At 46.4% G+C, this 17430-nt stretch overlaps 1 protein-coding gene across 1 annotated transcript; it reads left to right on the top strand.

Annotated features, from left to right (window-relative positions):
• Window positions 1–624: 624 nt before the first annotated feature.
• On the top strand, window positions 625–6337 carry LOC123413436 (oryzalexin D synthase-like). The gene is made up of 2 exons (XM_045106371.1): window positions 625–1052; window positions 5380–6337. The coding sequence occupies exons 1-2, from the start codon at window positions 625–627 to the stop codon at window positions 6335–6337; spliced, it is 1386 nt and encodes a 461-aa protein (XP_044962306.1).
• Window positions 6338–17430: the final 11093 nt, after the last annotated feature.

The following is a 17430-nucleotide window of genomic DNA, read 5'->3' as shown; positions in this document are numbered from 1 at the left end:
CTGGTTGCAACAAATTTGGACGAGAAAAAAAGCTGCATGAAAAACGTTTGTATGAAAATAACACATGGTTTCAGTAAATTTAACGAAAAAATGTTGCATTAACCCGCCAGCTAGGCGCGCGACTGTCCAAACGATTCGGCCGACGCGTCAGATAAAAGCGTTTACCTTTACCAATCACAAGTGGGCAGACTACATAGACCCTGCTGCTCAGGTAATACCCTCTGCATAAACTAATATAAAATCATTTAGATCACTACTTTAACAATTTAAACATTTTTATATTAATTTATAGAGGGAGTACCAAGGAAAACAATAACGTGTTATACAAAATAGTGTGACCCTTTGAGTATACTATTAGTATGCTATAACGTGCTATTAGCGAGGCATTTTATATGGATCAATTTAACGAGTCAATTCTCTACACGCTATAACGTGCTATTATCGGTGCTACAGCTTACTATTTTTTTGAGTGAAAAAAACTAACAGGTTTCCTTTGTCTAAGACCCGTTGTGTTGGTAACGGCCGGCACTAGCTATATATAGGCAAGCATTCGTTCATACTTTCTTCAAACAGGAAGCCTACCTGCTGCAACTCATAATCTTCATCTATTACACATAACATATAATGGCATCTGAACTGTTGCTGGTTTGGATAGCACTCCTGGCGGTGCCACTCTTGTACCACGTGTTGCCGTACACGAGAGGAGGTGCCCCGCGGTGGCCGCCAGGTCCCCGGCCGTGGCCCATAGTCGGCAACCTCCTGGACCTACGCGGTGGAAACCTCCACCGCAACCTCGCACGCCTAGCGCAGACCCATGGCCCCGTCATGATGCTTAAGCTCGGCGTGGTGAGCACTGTGTTCGTGTCCTCCCGAGATGCTGCGTGGGAAGCGTTCAACAAGTACGACCGCCGCATTGCGGCACGCACCATCCCGGACACAAGGCGCGCCATGGCGCACGCCGACTGCTCCATGGTCTGGCTGCCAAGCTCCGACAGGCTGTGGAAGACGCTTCGTGGCATCGCCGCCACGCACATCTTCTCCCCGCGCAGCCTGTGTTGGCTTTTGAACGTGCGTATGCAGCTGTACAGGCGTGCCTACGCGATTCTTGCTTCGGCCAGCTACTTGACGGAACTTGCGTAACTAGCGACACGAATAAAACTGATCGATGGATTTGATGGCTAAAGGCCCGTGTCGAGCCTTTGCTTTGTATTGCTTTTCGTTTTTCTGGTGTTACAATCAATACCCCTAGGGTGTCTTTTATACACGTCCACAAGGGACTATGGAAATAGACTAGGACTAGGAATCCTAATACTACTAGGACTCGGTTTGGCTTTCTTTCCTAATCCTACATGACAACGTGATTAACTCACATTCACCCCCTAATCACGATGTCCTTACTTTCGACCTGGGTCCCAAACACGATTGTTGCTTCTCATAACTGTTATCATCGGCATGGCCTTTGTCGTCCCTTGCAGCATTTTATGGACCGTCTTTACTGTCGTTGGCTCGTCCGTAGCTCGATGACAACACTTCTTTTTGGTCGTGTTTTCAATCTTCACCTCTTCTTCGGTGCTTTCTAGACTGTCCTTCGGATCATCGAGGGCACATCTTTTGAACCCGAGCGTGACCATACTTTGGTCTAACTTTGAATTCCAAGCTCTTGGCGCTTGCATCAGCCCGTAAAGTGCCTTCTTGAGTTTGTCAACTTCCGCTTGTTCGTCTTTCTTCTCGTAGCCGAGGGGTTGTTCCACGTACACTTCTTCTGTGAGATCGTCGTTGAGGAAAGCGGACTTAACATCCATATGATGAACCTTCCAATCCTCTTGTGCTGCCAAAGCTAGGAGCACTCTCACCGTCTCGATTCGAGCAACCGGTGCAAACACCTCATCATAGTCAACTCCTTGACGTTGTACGTAGCCCTTTGCAACGAGTCTTGCCTTGTACTTCATAATGGCACCCTCCGTGTCCTTCTTTAACTTGTAAACCCACTTCAAACCTATCGTCTTTTGGTTTGGAGGTCGGGTTACAAAAGTCCACGTGCCATTGCTCTCAATTGCCTTCATCTCCTCATCCATGGCGTGCGTCCAGCTAGGGCTTTTGCTCGCCTCTACGAAGTTCACCGGCTCCTCAACTCCGAACAGACATAGTCCGGAGTACTCGAGCGTAACTGGCTTTGTGTACTTGTAGACTTTCTTGAGGGTCTTGTAGCGACGAGGCCCTGAGGAGTCCGTTGTGGCTTGCGAGGGAGGCGACACAAATTGTGTCGGTGTTGATGCACTTGAGGAAGACGGCTGAGACCTTGGTGTGTCATCGACATCCGTGTCGTCGGCGTAGTCGTCGTGACCGTGACCATCATCTTGATTGTCGTCGTCACTATGCGCCTCGTTGTCGATGTTGTCGTCGAGATCTCCGCCTGTGTCGTGCGCGGCGTTGTCGCTATCTCCTTGCGACCTATGCGCGTCGTCGTCGGTGTCGGCACCATGATGATCACTACCATTGTGGTCACCTTGGTTGGGCGTCTTGCCAACCACCTGGACATCCTCCCCTGCATCATCATCAGTTGGAAATTCAACTGCAAATATGTTACTGTTTGGAGCATCGTCGGCTGCGGCGCTCCAATTCCACGCTTGGTTTTCTTCAAACACGACGTCGCGTGAAATCCGTAGACGCTTGGTTTGTGGATCGTAGAAACGGTATGCCTTGGTGCCAGAACTGCTCTCGTATCCGATGAACACCATCTTGGTGCTACGATCGGCAAGCTTTGAGAGGTGCGGCTCCGCCGTCTTCACATGTGCCACGCACCCGAATGTCCGTAGATGAGACACATTCGGCTTACGTCCGTAAATTGCTTCATACGGAGTCTTGCCGACCACCGCCTTCGTTGGAGCCCGGTTGAGAAGATAGACCGCCGTCGAGACAGCTTCTCCCCAAAAAGTCCCCGGCAGGTTCTTGCTCTTGAGTAAACTCCTTGCCATGTCAACGACGGTTCGATTGCGCCTTTCAACGACCCCATTCTGCTGCGGCGTGTAAGGTGCCGTGAGGAACCTCTTTATGCCAATCTTCTCGCAGTAGTCGTTGAACTCATTCGACGTAAACTCTCCGCCGCGATCTGTCCGTAGAGCGCGAACCTTCAGCTTGTGTTCCATCTCTGTTGCAGCCTTCAGCTTCTTGAATGCTTCAAACGCCTCATCTTTAGACCGTAGGAGAACGACCCACATATATCTCGAGTAGTCATCTACCACAAGGAAGAAGTACTTCTTTCCTCCGTGAGTTGCCGGGGTGATAGGGCCACATAGATCACCATGGAGCAGCTCGAGTGCATCACTTGCACGGTAGGTAGACTGAGCAGGGAACGGCCTGCGGTGCTGTTTTCCAACCAAGCACCCGTCACATACTCGATCAACATGGTCAATAACTGGCATCCCTGATACCATCTCCATCTTTGACATCTTCTTCAAGGCGTAGAAGTTAACATGTCCAAATCTAGCATGCCATAACCACGAATCATCATCACTCTTGGCGAGCCAACACTCCGGTTGAGATTGATCAAGGTTGAGGATATAGAGCCTGTTCCGTGTGCGACTAACACGAGTTAGCACGTTCCGGAGGTTGTCGAAGATCGTCATCACTCCGTTCTCGATATCCACCTTGCATCCATTCTCGTCAAGTTTCCCGATAGAGATGATGTTGTTGCGAAGCCGTGGGATGTAGTACACTCCGGTGAGTATGCGATGTTCGCCTGTGAGACCCTCGAAGAGCACAGATCCTTGCCCACAAATCTCCACATTTGAACCATCACCAAACTTGACCGAGCCTTCAACATCATATTCCAGCTCGAGAAATTTCTCCTTGCATCCCGTCATGTGGTTACTGGCACCCGTGCCGAGATACCACGACACGTTGTGATCCCCGGATAACTTAGGTGTCACATTCTTCTCATGAAGTAGCACCTTCTGGCTTGGTTTCACAACCACTGTTTCAGCGAGATCACAAACTTCGGCCATCAGAAGACCTGGACCTTCGTCTTCCTCCTTTCCCAAATTTGCCTTGATCTCCCGCTTGTCAGGCTCCGGACAATTCTTTGCAAAGTGACCCATCTCGTTGCAGTTATAGCACTTGACCTCGGACATATCCAAGTTCCGTTGCTTCCGCCCTTTAGATCGGTCTGCCTTACCACGACCTTGTGGTTGGCCTTTTCCTTTGCCTTCTCCGGTTTGTCCGCCGCGCGTTGCGTTGCTTGAGCCTTCGTTGCCATCACGCCTTCCTTTGCTACTTGGGGACTCCCAATCTGTACGCGAGTACATGAGTTGGTCACTACCTCCTCCGTTGCCTTTTCGACAGCCACGAGCATTCTCTTCCCACGTCCGCAGGCGTCCAATCACCTCCGTTATGGTCATGTCATCGATGTCGTAAAGCTGCTCGAGCGTGCCGATGATGTACGTGAATTTGTCAGTCACTGAACTGAAAAATTTCTCCACAATCTCGGTCTCCTCGAGCTTTGCACCAAGCGCGCGGATCTCTCCCACCAAAGTAGTAAGACGCATGGCATAGTCGTTCACCGATTCAGTTTCCTCCATCTGCAACTTGTGAAATTGGCGCTTCAGCACTTGTGCCCGAGCCTTGGTGACGCGATCTTCTCCTATCCTCATCTCCTTGAGTGCGTTCCACGCCTCTCTTGCCGTCTCGAACTCCGCCAATGTCATTAGCACGGAATTCGGCACGGACTGGGCTATGGCGGCCATGGCACCTTCGTCGGACTCGTCATCGACGTCGTCGTCCGTGATTGCCTGCCACACTCGAAGGGTTCGGAGAATAATCTTCATCTTCACCGCCCACACGCCATAGTTGGCGTCGGTGAGCATCGGGTACTGGATGGGGATGTTGCGATGCGCCTGGACGTTGGCGCCGCTCGTTCCTCCACCACTGGTTGCTGACTTGACGCCCTTCTTCACCTTGTCACCGTTCTTGTTCGCCTTGGCACCGCCTTTGCCGGACTTAACCGACTCAACGTCGCTGTCCGTCATCGTAGATCGTAGATCGTCGAGGCTCTAGATACCAATTGTTGGCTTTTGAACGTGCGTATGCAGCTGTACAGGCGTGCCTACGCGATTCTTGCTTCGGCCGGCTACTTGACGGAACTTGCGTAACTAGCGACACGAATAAAACTGATCGATGGATTTGATGGCTAAAGGCCCGTGTCGAGCCTTTGCTTTGTATTGCTTTTCGTTTTTCTGGTGTTACAATCAATACCCCTAGGGTGTCTTTTATACACGTCCACAAGGGACTATGGAAATAGACTAGGACTAGGAATCCTAATACTACTAGGACTCGGTTTGGCTTTCTTTCCTAATCCTACATGACAACGTGATTAACTCACAGCCTGGCCGCGGCGCAGGGCGCCCGGGAGCGGGCCATGCACCACATGCTGGATGCCTTCCGCCTCCGTGCCGGCCAAGAGGTCAATATTGGCCACGTCCTATACCACGGCATGTTCGACCTACTGACCAACACCCTCTTCTCCATCGACGGCCAGGACAAGTTGAGGGACCTTATGGAGGAGATCGTCGGGCTACTCGCTGAGCCCAACGTGTCGGACATGTACCCGTTGCTGCGGGTGCTAGACCTGCAGGGCCTTCGCCGCTGGACAGGCACGCACATGAACCGTGTGTTCCTTGTGTTGGAGAAGATCATTGACACCCGGCTGGTCGAGGGGAAGCACCATCAGGACGTCCTGGACGCGCTGCTGGCATTGATGACCACCGGCAAGCTGAGCCGCCGCGAGGTGAAGGCCATGTTGTTCGACATCCTGGCGGCAGGCACGGAGACGACAAAGATCACAGTAGAGTGGGCAATGGCGGAGCTTGTGCGTAACCCGGGTGTGATGGTGGTGGTGCGCGCCGAGATAAAGGCCGCCCTCGGGCACGAGAAGATAATCACGGAGGTTGACGTGACGAAGCTGCCCTACCTGCAGGCCGCGGTGAAGGAGTCGATGCGGCTACACCCTGTTGCCCCGCTGCTGCTGCCGCACCTGGTGGTGGAGGAGGGCGTGGAGATAGGTGGCTATGCCGTGCCAAAGGGCACCACCGTCATCTTCAATTCGTGGTCCATCATGCGCGACCCGGTGGCATGGGATAGGCCCGAAGAGTTCATGCCGGAGCGGTTCCTCGGAAAGACAGAGCTCGGCATGTGGGGGAAGGACGTCAAGTTCATCCCTCTAGGCACCGGCCGGAGGCTGTGCCCGGCATTGCCCATGGTGGAGCTACTCGTGCCATTCATGGTGGCGTCCATGTTGCATGCCTTCGAGTGGCAGCTGCCCCAGGGCATGTCACCTGATTAGGTGGACGTGACCGAGAGGTATACAAGCAATGATATTCTCGTTATGGACGTGCCACTGAAGGTTGTGCCCATGATCGCCACCTAGTCATCTGCTGCTTACCGTTATTTTCTACTGTCGCTAGCTGCATGCATTTCACTGTATTGGTTGGCATGGCATGGCAATGAACATGCATGCATCTAGTTCCAAACATGCGTATGTTTGACAATGGCTATAGAATATCAACATCCGCAATACAGAATAAATGAAATACGGAAATAAGTTTCATGATGAATACAATGATTCCAATGTAGCATCCTATGTATTCCAAGTATTGTTTTCCTAAAGACATGGTCAAACAGATGCACATTATATTTTGAAAATCAGCAATGCCCATGTTTGAATATACTCATGCTCAAACTGATACACTTTATATTCCAAAACCATGGGAATAGTATTTTTCTAGGGTGTTGCTAGATCTAACTCGACTGAACCCTGAGTGGGCTTTTAATTGTCATGTGACCCTTGCCATGCGTCAATAGAGGCACAACATCATTTCGCAGTTTCTGTTGCAGAACATAACAATATTCTACTTAGCAATAAAATCAACACCATTTACGGAATAGTAGTGTACTTAATTAGCAACTCTTACCAAGATATTTCAGTGAATGTCATCCGTCCTCAACCTATGCACAGGACATGTAAAATGTATAATTTGGGTCATTACCCAAATTATAGGGGAAGTTGTCCCTACCAAACAGGGCACCAATAATAAAGTGGATAAGAACATCCTTCTCCTCCCAAGTTAGATGTGATCCATAAGTGTAGTGTGTCGTGTCAATTAATTTCTGTGTTTCACTCGAAGAAACGAAAGAAGCTGTAAAATATAAATAAAAAATTTAGTATGGATGAATACCAACTATTTTTAAATATAGAATGCAAATTAATTGACAAATATGGTTGACAAATTCACATGAAGGTAAAACAGGAAGCATATGGACATCCTCCCAAATGTAGATGTTACCTTCAATATGATCTTGAGGATGAAGATTGAAGGTTATTTTCATGTCCTCGTGAAATCCATATGCCTTGCAAAGAGCGTCTCAATTGGAGCACCCTAATTCTATGTTATTAACTGCATTCATTACTTTGATAAGAAATGTGTAACCATGTTTGGTCGTCAGGTTAGCTCTCCTCGTCTTCGAAACCGAGCCTCTCCAACACATACCTTCTTGCATGACAAGGAAGGAACTAGTCGAATTGTCTAAAACTTAAATTACACGTTGAAATAAAGAAACAGAAGCCATGTTGAATACAAAAAAACACTTGTCAACGTTGCGTACCATAGAAACATCGAAGGTCTCGTCAAGCTTGATGGTGAAGAACCTGTAGTCTCGCAGGTGAGGCCGCCTAACGCACAAACTCCGATCATCGCCGCAGTAATCACACTCAGGGATACTATCGTTGCCAGACATTTCCTGTGTTTATGGATAGATTGGAATGAAGTCAACTACATTGAAATACACTACATTAAAATATACTTTAATAAACGACATTTCCTGTCCTCTAAGTCACACCATTCTCAATACAAGGCAATTGCAACAATATAGTCATATAATATCACTAATACATCTTGAATAATATAATATTACTCCTCACTGGCGATCGTTGGGGACTCCTCCGGCGATCGCCAAGGACTCCTCACCGACGATCATCGGGGACTCCTCACCGGCGATCTTCGGGACTCCTCTGGCGATCGTCGAGTACTCCTCATCGGCGGGGACTCTTGAATTGACCTATGCCTACCTATATTTTTGATAGCATCCGTATCTTAACTAATGGAGAAGAAAGATAAACCAATTTATTAACTAATCGAGAAGAAAGATCACCATATATATAATATCACTAATACATCGAATAATCCACTTAATGCGTCATCAAATATAATATCGAATACATCCCGAGTATTATCACTAATACATCTCGAATAGTATCATATAACATCACTAGCTAATACAGATCGAATATTATAAAATAAACTAGTTCACTAGCGGTTCCTGATCAAACTTATCACCCAAAGAGTTGTCGCTGTAGTGAGGTGCGGGCGATGGACACCCAAAGAAAAGGAGCCATCACAGTATCCTAGCACGGGTGAGATCCCTGAAGAACCTGCCAGTTATTGGAGAATCCGGCGTCCAACGCAACCAAGTAGCGACAGACGTGCTAGTCCTCCTCCCTGACACAGTGACGTAATTCCTCCTCGGGCTGCCTCCGCACAGAAAGTGGCCCACACAACTGCCACAAAAGAAGCTCCGGTCGATGACTGGAGCCCGGTTCCTCACCAAGATGCGCTGCCCGGAAGGTAGCACCTCCCAGTGCCAGCGAGGCGTAGCCCAGTCCGGGACATGTCGCCTCTCAAGCAGGTTGTCGCCATCGAGTCAACGACGAGGATGCGTGCCGAGCATCATCGATGTCGATAACAAATTCAATAATTACTTAAATTACTACTAATTAATAAACTTTAATAAACATAGGATTTCTTTAGGGCCTCTTTAATTCACATAATTGTAAAAATGTAGGAATTTCAAAAACATAGGATTGAAATTTCATATTCTTTGGTTTCCTACATTAATCCTAGGAATTCTTAACGATTAATTGTACCTACAAAATTCCTAAGAGATTCAATCCTCGGAATCAAACGACCAAGATAGCCAAAATGCATTACATTGAAATACACTTAAATATGAACATTCACAAAATGCTTAATTTCTGCTACAAGAAATCCAAACACAAACACTTCCACAATCATATATATAGTAAATAAGCTCAAACATATGAATAATATTCCCCTAATACTAATTAATTCCATGTTGCTGCTAGTGTCGACGACAAGAACACTGGGGGGAACTTGGGGAAGTTGGAGGGCCCGGTGGGTCACCTCAAGGCCGGAGACAAGGGGGCGATGGGGCGGGCGGCGTGGAGGTTTGGCGTCGGAGACGAGGGCGGCGACGGGGCAGGCGGCGTGGAGGTTCGGCGTAGGACACAAGGGCGGTGATGAGGAGCGGCGACCAGAGCGGTTCAGCATCGAGGAGGCCTCGCGGCGCCGTCGATGACTTTGATCCTGTGGTGTAACTGGCCGGGACGACATGACTATATATAATGAGAGACCTTTAGTCCCGGTTGGTGGCTCCAACCTGGACTAAAGGCATCAATCGGTTGGAGCCACCACCGGTACTAAAGGTATCCTTTTCGGAGGCCGAAATTTCACGCGGGAAGGGTCGTTTAGTCCCGGTTGGTGGCTCCAACCGGGACTAAAGATCTATATTCTCTTTTTTGGTTGGCTTTATTTTCTAAGCAGGACAATTTTTGTTTTTAGATTTGAAATAACTGTTAGAATATTTATAGTTTTTGAATGAATCCTTTTTCTTTAGGTCACAAAAATTATAAAATTTCTATTAGTGCTAGTAGTTCTCAAATTTGAATAGTTTAAATTTGAATTGTGTGAATTTTGTGTGAATCACCAATTTGTGAATATCTTTACTTTAAAAATAGATTTTTGAGTGATTCTTTTTCCTACAGTTTAATATTAGTGTGTTTCATCATTATATTAAATTTGGTAATTTTTTGGTTCTTTTAAATGGGTGTTTGAATAAAAAACTGATTGTGTTTAGCTCTTCTAGTTTTATAGCTCAAATAAATCATTAAATGCATGAAAAATAGCAAATGAAGTCAGAAATGGTTGAAAATTGACGATATAGCTTTGAATGGTGCATATTAAACGCACAACAAGTCTAGAGTTAAAATAAGTTCAAAAAATGAAATGCATTTGTAACACATGAGTTCTCGTCCGAAACCATGATACTTCGAAAAAAATTGTCCTGTTTGAACACGAGGTGCTATGTGGGTGAAATGATGATATCATGCCAAGTTTCTGCCTTTTCAGAGTTCATTTGTAGTGCTTTTAAATTGCAGGGTCATTTAACTCAAATAAATCATTGAATGCATGAAAAATAGCAAAGGAAGTGAGACAGGGTTGAACATTGTTTACGTGGCTTTGAACGGTACATATTGAACGCACAAAAAGTCTAGAGTTGAAATAAGTTTAAAACGTGAAATGCCTTTGTAACACATGAATTTTCATTCAAAACCATGATACTTCGAAAGCGATTGTCCATTTTGTACACGAGGTGCATCTAGATTTTCACATAACCCTCTCAACTTTTTAGCAAATAAGTTTTATCCTAGAGGACAGATAGCCTTATTTTCTCCGTACGTACTGTCGGGCAATTCGTTTTCCTTTGGAATCATCTACTTTAACATTATCAACAACTTTTCAAATCCCTTGTCATATACACCATTCTCTGTCTTTCATTGCATCAATTCCAGTGTGGTACCGAGCTTCTTCTCATCATCTTAGCAATTTGGGTACAACATTTTCTTGTGATCCGCTAACATGCGCTACAACTTCAACTTTTCCTTTTCACTTGCGCAGTTTCTCTCTACATCAGCAATGGCCCAACCAAGATCATCAGCGGGCTCCTCTTGGTCCTCTTCTTCAGTTCTTCCCCCATTGTAGTACCATCGTATTCAGGGAACACTTGTTAGTTGTCATCATCCTATTCTCCTTTATTCTCTTCCATTAGAACCCCTCGTTCTCCTTGCTTGGGCCAACAGTTATAGCCGGACATGAAACCGGACGTAAATAGGTGGACTTGCATGACTCTTGACTTAGAGTAAGTGCTATCATTCTTACAGACATCACATGTACAACACATAAAACCACCCCGCTGGTTTGCATGAGCCGCACACAGAAACCTCCGCACCATTAATAAACTGGGGAGAGCATCGGTCATCATACATCCATTGCCGACTCATCTTAATTACTCAATACCGAAAGGACCAAATTAATACAAGTTCATACATAAAGTTCATACACACTTATTCTCGTAAAACAACATAAACGAGTACCTAGCTAAAGCATTTAAATGCCACAACAAATAAGATCAAGATCGCAACTAATGTAACAATTGATCTAACAATTTTTCTAGGGTTTGGGTAGATCTTACTCGACTGAGACTTGACAAAGTACATTAGTGCAGAAACGGGCATTAGTCCCGGTTGGTAAGGGCCTTTAGTCCCGGGTCACCAACCGGGACTAATAACTTGGGACTAAAGGCCCACCCCCCTTTCATCCCGGTTGACCACGACCCGGGACTAACGCCCTTCCACGTGGCTGGCAGAGCACACCTGGGGGCGCAGACATTTAATCCATGTTCCTGAAACCAACCGAGACTAAAAGGCATCCACGCGCCACCAGTTGCCTTACGTTGGGTTTTTTATTTTTTTTCTGAAAGCAGGGGTTTAAGGGTTTCATATATCAATCACGGGCATGCATCCACTTTAATCAAATATTATGTCATATAACTCATCATCATCATACTCAACTAACAACACATCATCATCTTAATCATACCAAGTTAAAATCTCATAAAACAAAAAACCATCATAGTAATTATCATCCTAATCAATCATGCCAAGTTAATATAAACCAGAAAACTTCTCTCTCATAAGACCTAGTCCTCTCTGCTAGGTAAGATATCCTAAAACAGAATAATACCCATGTCTCCGTGATGAAGCAGCGAGGTCCAACGGTATCCAACTTGTGGCTTGCGATCCTTCTTTATTTCTCTCCATGCTTCAATTTGAGACGTCCTTTTGATTTGCGCTCAATTGAGTAAGAAGCATAATTGTCATATGACCTTTAGCATGCATTAAGACATGTACAACATCATTTGGCAGCTTCTGCTGAAGAACATAATAGTAGCCTAGTTAGCAATGTAATCAACACCATTTATGCAATAGTAGTGTACTTAATTAGCAACTCTTACAAAGATATTTTGGAGAATGTCACCCGCCCTCAACCTATGCACTAGTGACATGTAAAATGTATAATTTGGGCTAGTTTCCAAATTATACTTCTGTCGAAATATACTTGTTTTGCAGCAGTATGTAACATTTGTTCCATTTTAATTTGTTGCTGTTGGAGTAGTGACAAGCACTGTCCAGTACTCACGGACTTCGTTCATAGCGGCAAAACGTTTTGGTAGCGTTGATATATGGAATGACAAGCTCAAGATGAGGCACAACTTAGGGTTTAGGGTTTACTGTTGCGTACCATACAAACATCGAAGGTCTCGTCAAGCTTGATGGTGGAGAACCTGCCGTCTCACAGGGTGAGGCCGCCTATCACACACACCCCGATCACCGCAGCAGTAATCACGCTCAGGGATACTATCATTGTTAGACATTGCCTCTGTTTATGGATTAATTGGAATGCACTAAACTACATTGAAACACATTTCCCGTGCTGTAATTGGCGCCGTTATCAATACAAGGCAATTGCAACAATATGATCATATATAATATTATCATATAATATCACTAATACATCTCAAATAATAAAGTATTGCTCCTCACTCGCGATCGTCAGGGACTCCTCCACAGATCGTCGGAGACTCCTCACCCGCGATCATCGGGGACACCTCCAACGATCGTGGGGGCCTCCTCACCGGCGATCATCGGGGACTCCTCCGGCGATCGTCGAGGACTCCTCACCGGCGGGGACTCATGAATTGACCTATGTCTTACTATATTTTCGATAGCATCATAGCTTAACTAATACAGAAGAAAGATAAAAAAGTTTATTAACTAATCGAGAAGAAATTTCATCAGATATATAATATCACTATTACATAGAATAATCCACTTAATGCATCATCAAATATTATCGAATATAATCTCAAATACATCTCGAGTATTATCACTAATACATCTCGACTAGTATCATATAATAGCACTAGCTAATGAAGATCCGAATAATCCAGTTCACTCGCGGTTCCTCATCAAACTGATCACGCAAAGAGCTACCGCGGTACTGAGGCATGGGAAGTGGACACCCAAAGTGATGGAACCATCATAGGATTCTTGCTCGGGTGAGATCCCTGAAGAACCTACCAGGTATTGGAGAACCCGAAGTCCACCGCAACCAAGTAGCGACGGACGTGATCATCCTCCTCCCTGACACGGCGATGTACCTCCTCCTCGAGGGGGAGGCTGCCTCCACAGAAAAAGTGGCCCACGCAACCGCCACCAAAGAAGCTCCGGGTCGACGACGGGAGACTGGTTGCTCACGAATATGCGCGTCCCAGAAGGTAGCACCTCCCAGTGCCAGCTCAGCGTAGCCCAGTCCTGGACATGACGCCTCTCAAGTAGGTTAGCGCCACCGAGTCGATGACCAGGATGCGGGTCGAGAATCGTCAAAGTCATAACAAATTCTATAATTATTTAAATTACTACTATTCACTAGTAGAAAAGAGGGTTTTGCTCCACTTGATGAAATCCCATTAGTCCCGGTTCACTTACGAACTGGGACCCATGGGGGCACCGGTGCCGATTCGTGAGGCCAGGGCGCCGACCGGGCTCATGGTGTAACGACCAAGATGCGGTCCTTTCCGATCTCGGGGTCGAGGCCCCAAATAGGAAAGAAGCGCATCTAAGCGTTTCGCACGCAAGTAACATAGCACAAATAATAATAACAATAGACAATTCGGGATTCAACTGTCTTCTCATTAATAACTCAGAGCACATCACAGATACAATCAAGGTAGTTCCGCTATGGACTACAAAACATGGAAATGCTATGCTACCCTGCCTGCAGGCCCACGATCACGACCACGCCTCAGTCCTCTGGATAGTTCACGTACAGGTGGTCTGTCTCCTCGTCGTACTGCCACGCCAGCTGGGTGTCGTCGGGATCATCTGTCTCTGGGGTACCAGTACCTGTTGGGAGTTTCGGAGGAATCCGTGAGCCACGGGGACTCAATAATCTAAGACCTTGGTGCCAGAACTAGTCATGTTATTAGGTAGGGTAAGGAGAAGTGTATAAGGCTGTAGCATCCTAAGCTTGATTTAGTGGCTAACTTACGTAAAGCAATTATGGAGGTGGTCTACACTAGCGGTCGTGATTACTTGATCACTAAGTGATCCTGAACACCTACCTACGGCATTCATAACCCCACCGTGTTCCCGATCGAAGAGAGATCTTTGAGGGGACAGTCACGGTTACGCACACAGTTGGCAATTTTATTAGCTTATGTTTAAGTTCTCTAATACCGGATGTTAACAAAATATTCCAAGTTTCCACATAACCGCGGGCACGGCTTTCCTAAAGATTAAACCCTGCGGGGGTGCTCCAACTAGTCCATCACAAACGAACACAGGCCGCAAAGGCATCCTCTATAATGAATCTCGTGATCTCGTCAGATTCCTTAGAGGAAAACCTCAACTCTGGGGGAAACCAAAGCTTCACTGGGATTCCTATACGCAAGATATACCGCTAAGGTAAGGCAAGGCTAGCAGGACCTCCCGACGTGTCGACGACCCTGATAAGAACCGCGTATCTCAGTCTCAGGACACGCCGGATGAGTCACACTACAGGTATCCCAAACCTCAGGTTGCCCTGTGGTGGCCCCATAGTCTGCCCAGTTTGAACCAACACTCATGAGGAGCACTGGCCCGGGTTTTTGATTAAAATCCTCGGGGTAGCTATTCCCTATGAAGGTAATTATTAAGTGATTAGCAAATTTGTTGGGGAACGTCGCATGGGAAACAAAAAATTTCCTACACGCACGAAGACCTATCATGGTGATGTCCATCTACGAGAGGGGATGAGTGATTTACGTACCCTTGTAGACCGTACAGCAGAAGCGTTAGAGAACGCGGTTGATGTAGTGGAACGTCCTCACGTCCCTCGATCCGCCCCGCGAACAATCCCGCGATCAGTCCCACGATCTAGTACCGAACGGACGGCACCTCCGCGTTCAGCACACGTACAGCTCGACGATGATCTCGGCCTTCTTGATCCAGCAAGAGAGACGGAGAGGTAGAAGAGTTCTCCGGCAGTGTGATGGCGCTCCGGAGGTTGGTGATGACCTTGTCTCAGCAGGGCTCCGCCCGAGCTCCGCAGAAACGCGATCTAGAGGAAAAACCGTGGAGGTATGTGGTCGGGCTGCCGTGGAAAAGTCGTCTCAAATCAGCCCTAAAACCTCCGTATATATAGGTGGGAGGGAGGGGAGGAGGCAGCCTCAAAACCTAAAGGTTTGGCCGAAATTGGAGGTGGAGGAGTCCTACTCCAATCCTACTTGGAGTAGGATTCCACCTTCCCACTTGGAAACTCTTTCCACCTTGTGTTTTTTCCTTCTCAAACCTTATGGGCCTTAGTGGGAACTTATTCCAGCCCACTAGGGGCTGGTTTATCTCTTCCCATAGCCCATGAGACCCCTTGGGGCGTGACACCCCTCCCGATGGTCCCCGGCACCCCTCCCGGCACTCCCGGTACACTACCGATGAGCTCGAAACTTTTCCGGTAATGCACGAAAACCTTCCGGTAACCAAATGAGGTCATCCTATATATCAATCTTTGTTTCCAGACCATTCCGGAAACCCTCGTGACGTCCGTGATCTCATCCGGGACTCCGAACAACATTCGGTAACCAACCATATAACTCAAATACGCATAAAACAACGTCGAACCTTAAGTGTGCAGACCCTGCGGGTTCGAGAACTATGTAGACATGACCCGAGAGACTCCTCGGTCAATATCCAATAGCGGGACCTGGATGCCCATATTGGATCCTACATATTCTACGAAGATCTTATCGTTTGAACCTCAGTGCCAAGGATTCATATAATCCCGTATGTCATTCCCTTTGTCCTTCGGTATGTTACTTGCCCGAGATTCGATCGTTAGTATCCGCATACCTATTTCAATCTCGTTTACCGGCAAGTCTCTTTACTCGTTCCGTAATACAAGATCCCGCAACTTACACTAAGTTACATTGCTTGCAAGGCTTGTGTGTGATGTTGTATTACCGAGTGGGCCCCGAGATACCTCTCCGTCACACGGAGTGACAAATCCCAGTCTTGATCCATACTAACTCAACTAACACTTTCGGAGATACCTGTAGAGCACCTTTATAGTCACCCAGTTACGTTGCGACGTTTGATACACACAAAGCATTCCTCCGGTGTCAGTGAGTTATATGATCTCATGGTCATAGGAATAAATACTTGACACGCAGAAAACAGTAGCAACGAAATGACACGATCAACATGCTATGTCTATTAGTTTGGGTCTAGTCCATCACATGATTCTCCTAATGATGTGATCCCGTTATCAAGTGACAACACTTGCCTATGGCCAGGAAACCTTGACCATCTTTGATCAACGAGCTAGTCAACTAGAGGCTTACTAGGGACAGTGTTTTGTCTATGTATCCACACATGCACTGTGTTTCCAATCAATACAATTATAGCATGGATAATAAACAATTATCATGAACTAAGAAATATAATAATAACTAATTTATTATTGCCTCTAGGGCATATTTCCAACAGTCTCCCACTTGCACTAGAGTCAATAATCTAGTTCACATCACCATGTGATTCCAACGAATCCAACACCCATATAGTTATGGAGTCTGATCACGTCTTGCTCTTGAGAGAGGTTTTAGTCAACGGTTCTGAAACTTTAAGATCCGTGTGTTCTTTACAAATCTTTATGTCATCTTATAGATGCTGCTACTACGTGCTATTCGGAAATGCTCCAAATATCTACTCTACTACATGAATCCGTTTCACTACTCATAGTTATTCGGATTAGTGTCAAAGCTTGCATCGACGTAACCCTTTCCGACGAACTCCTTAAGCACCTCCATAATCGAGAAAAATTCCTTAGTCCATTAGTTACTAAGGATAAATTTTGACCGCTGCTAGTGATTCAATCATGGATCACTCTCTGTACCTCTCAACATACTTTGAGTCAAGGCACACATCAGGTGCGGTACACAGCATGGCATACTTTAGATTCTACGGCTAAGGCATAGAAGATGACCTTCGTCTATTTTCTTTATTCTGCCGGGGTCGGGTTTTGAGACTTACTCAAATTCACACCTCACAACGCAACCAAGAACTCCTTCTTTGCTGATCTATTTTGAACTCCTTCAAAAACTTGTCAATGCATGCATCTTGTTGAAACTTCCATTAAGCGCTTTTTGATC

The sequence above is a fragment of the Hordeum vulgare genome, chromosome 7H (assembly GCF_904849725.1).
Source record: "Hordeum vulgare subsp. vulgare chromosome 7H, MorexV3_pseudomolecules_assembly, whole genome shotgun sequence".
Classification (NCBI taxonomy): domain Eukaryota; kingdom Viridiplantae; phylum Streptophyta; class Magnoliopsida; order Poales; family Poaceae; genus Hordeum; species Hordeum vulgare.
Note: the sequence above shows the minus strand (reverse complement) of the source record. Positions and strands in the feature narration are given on the sequence as shown.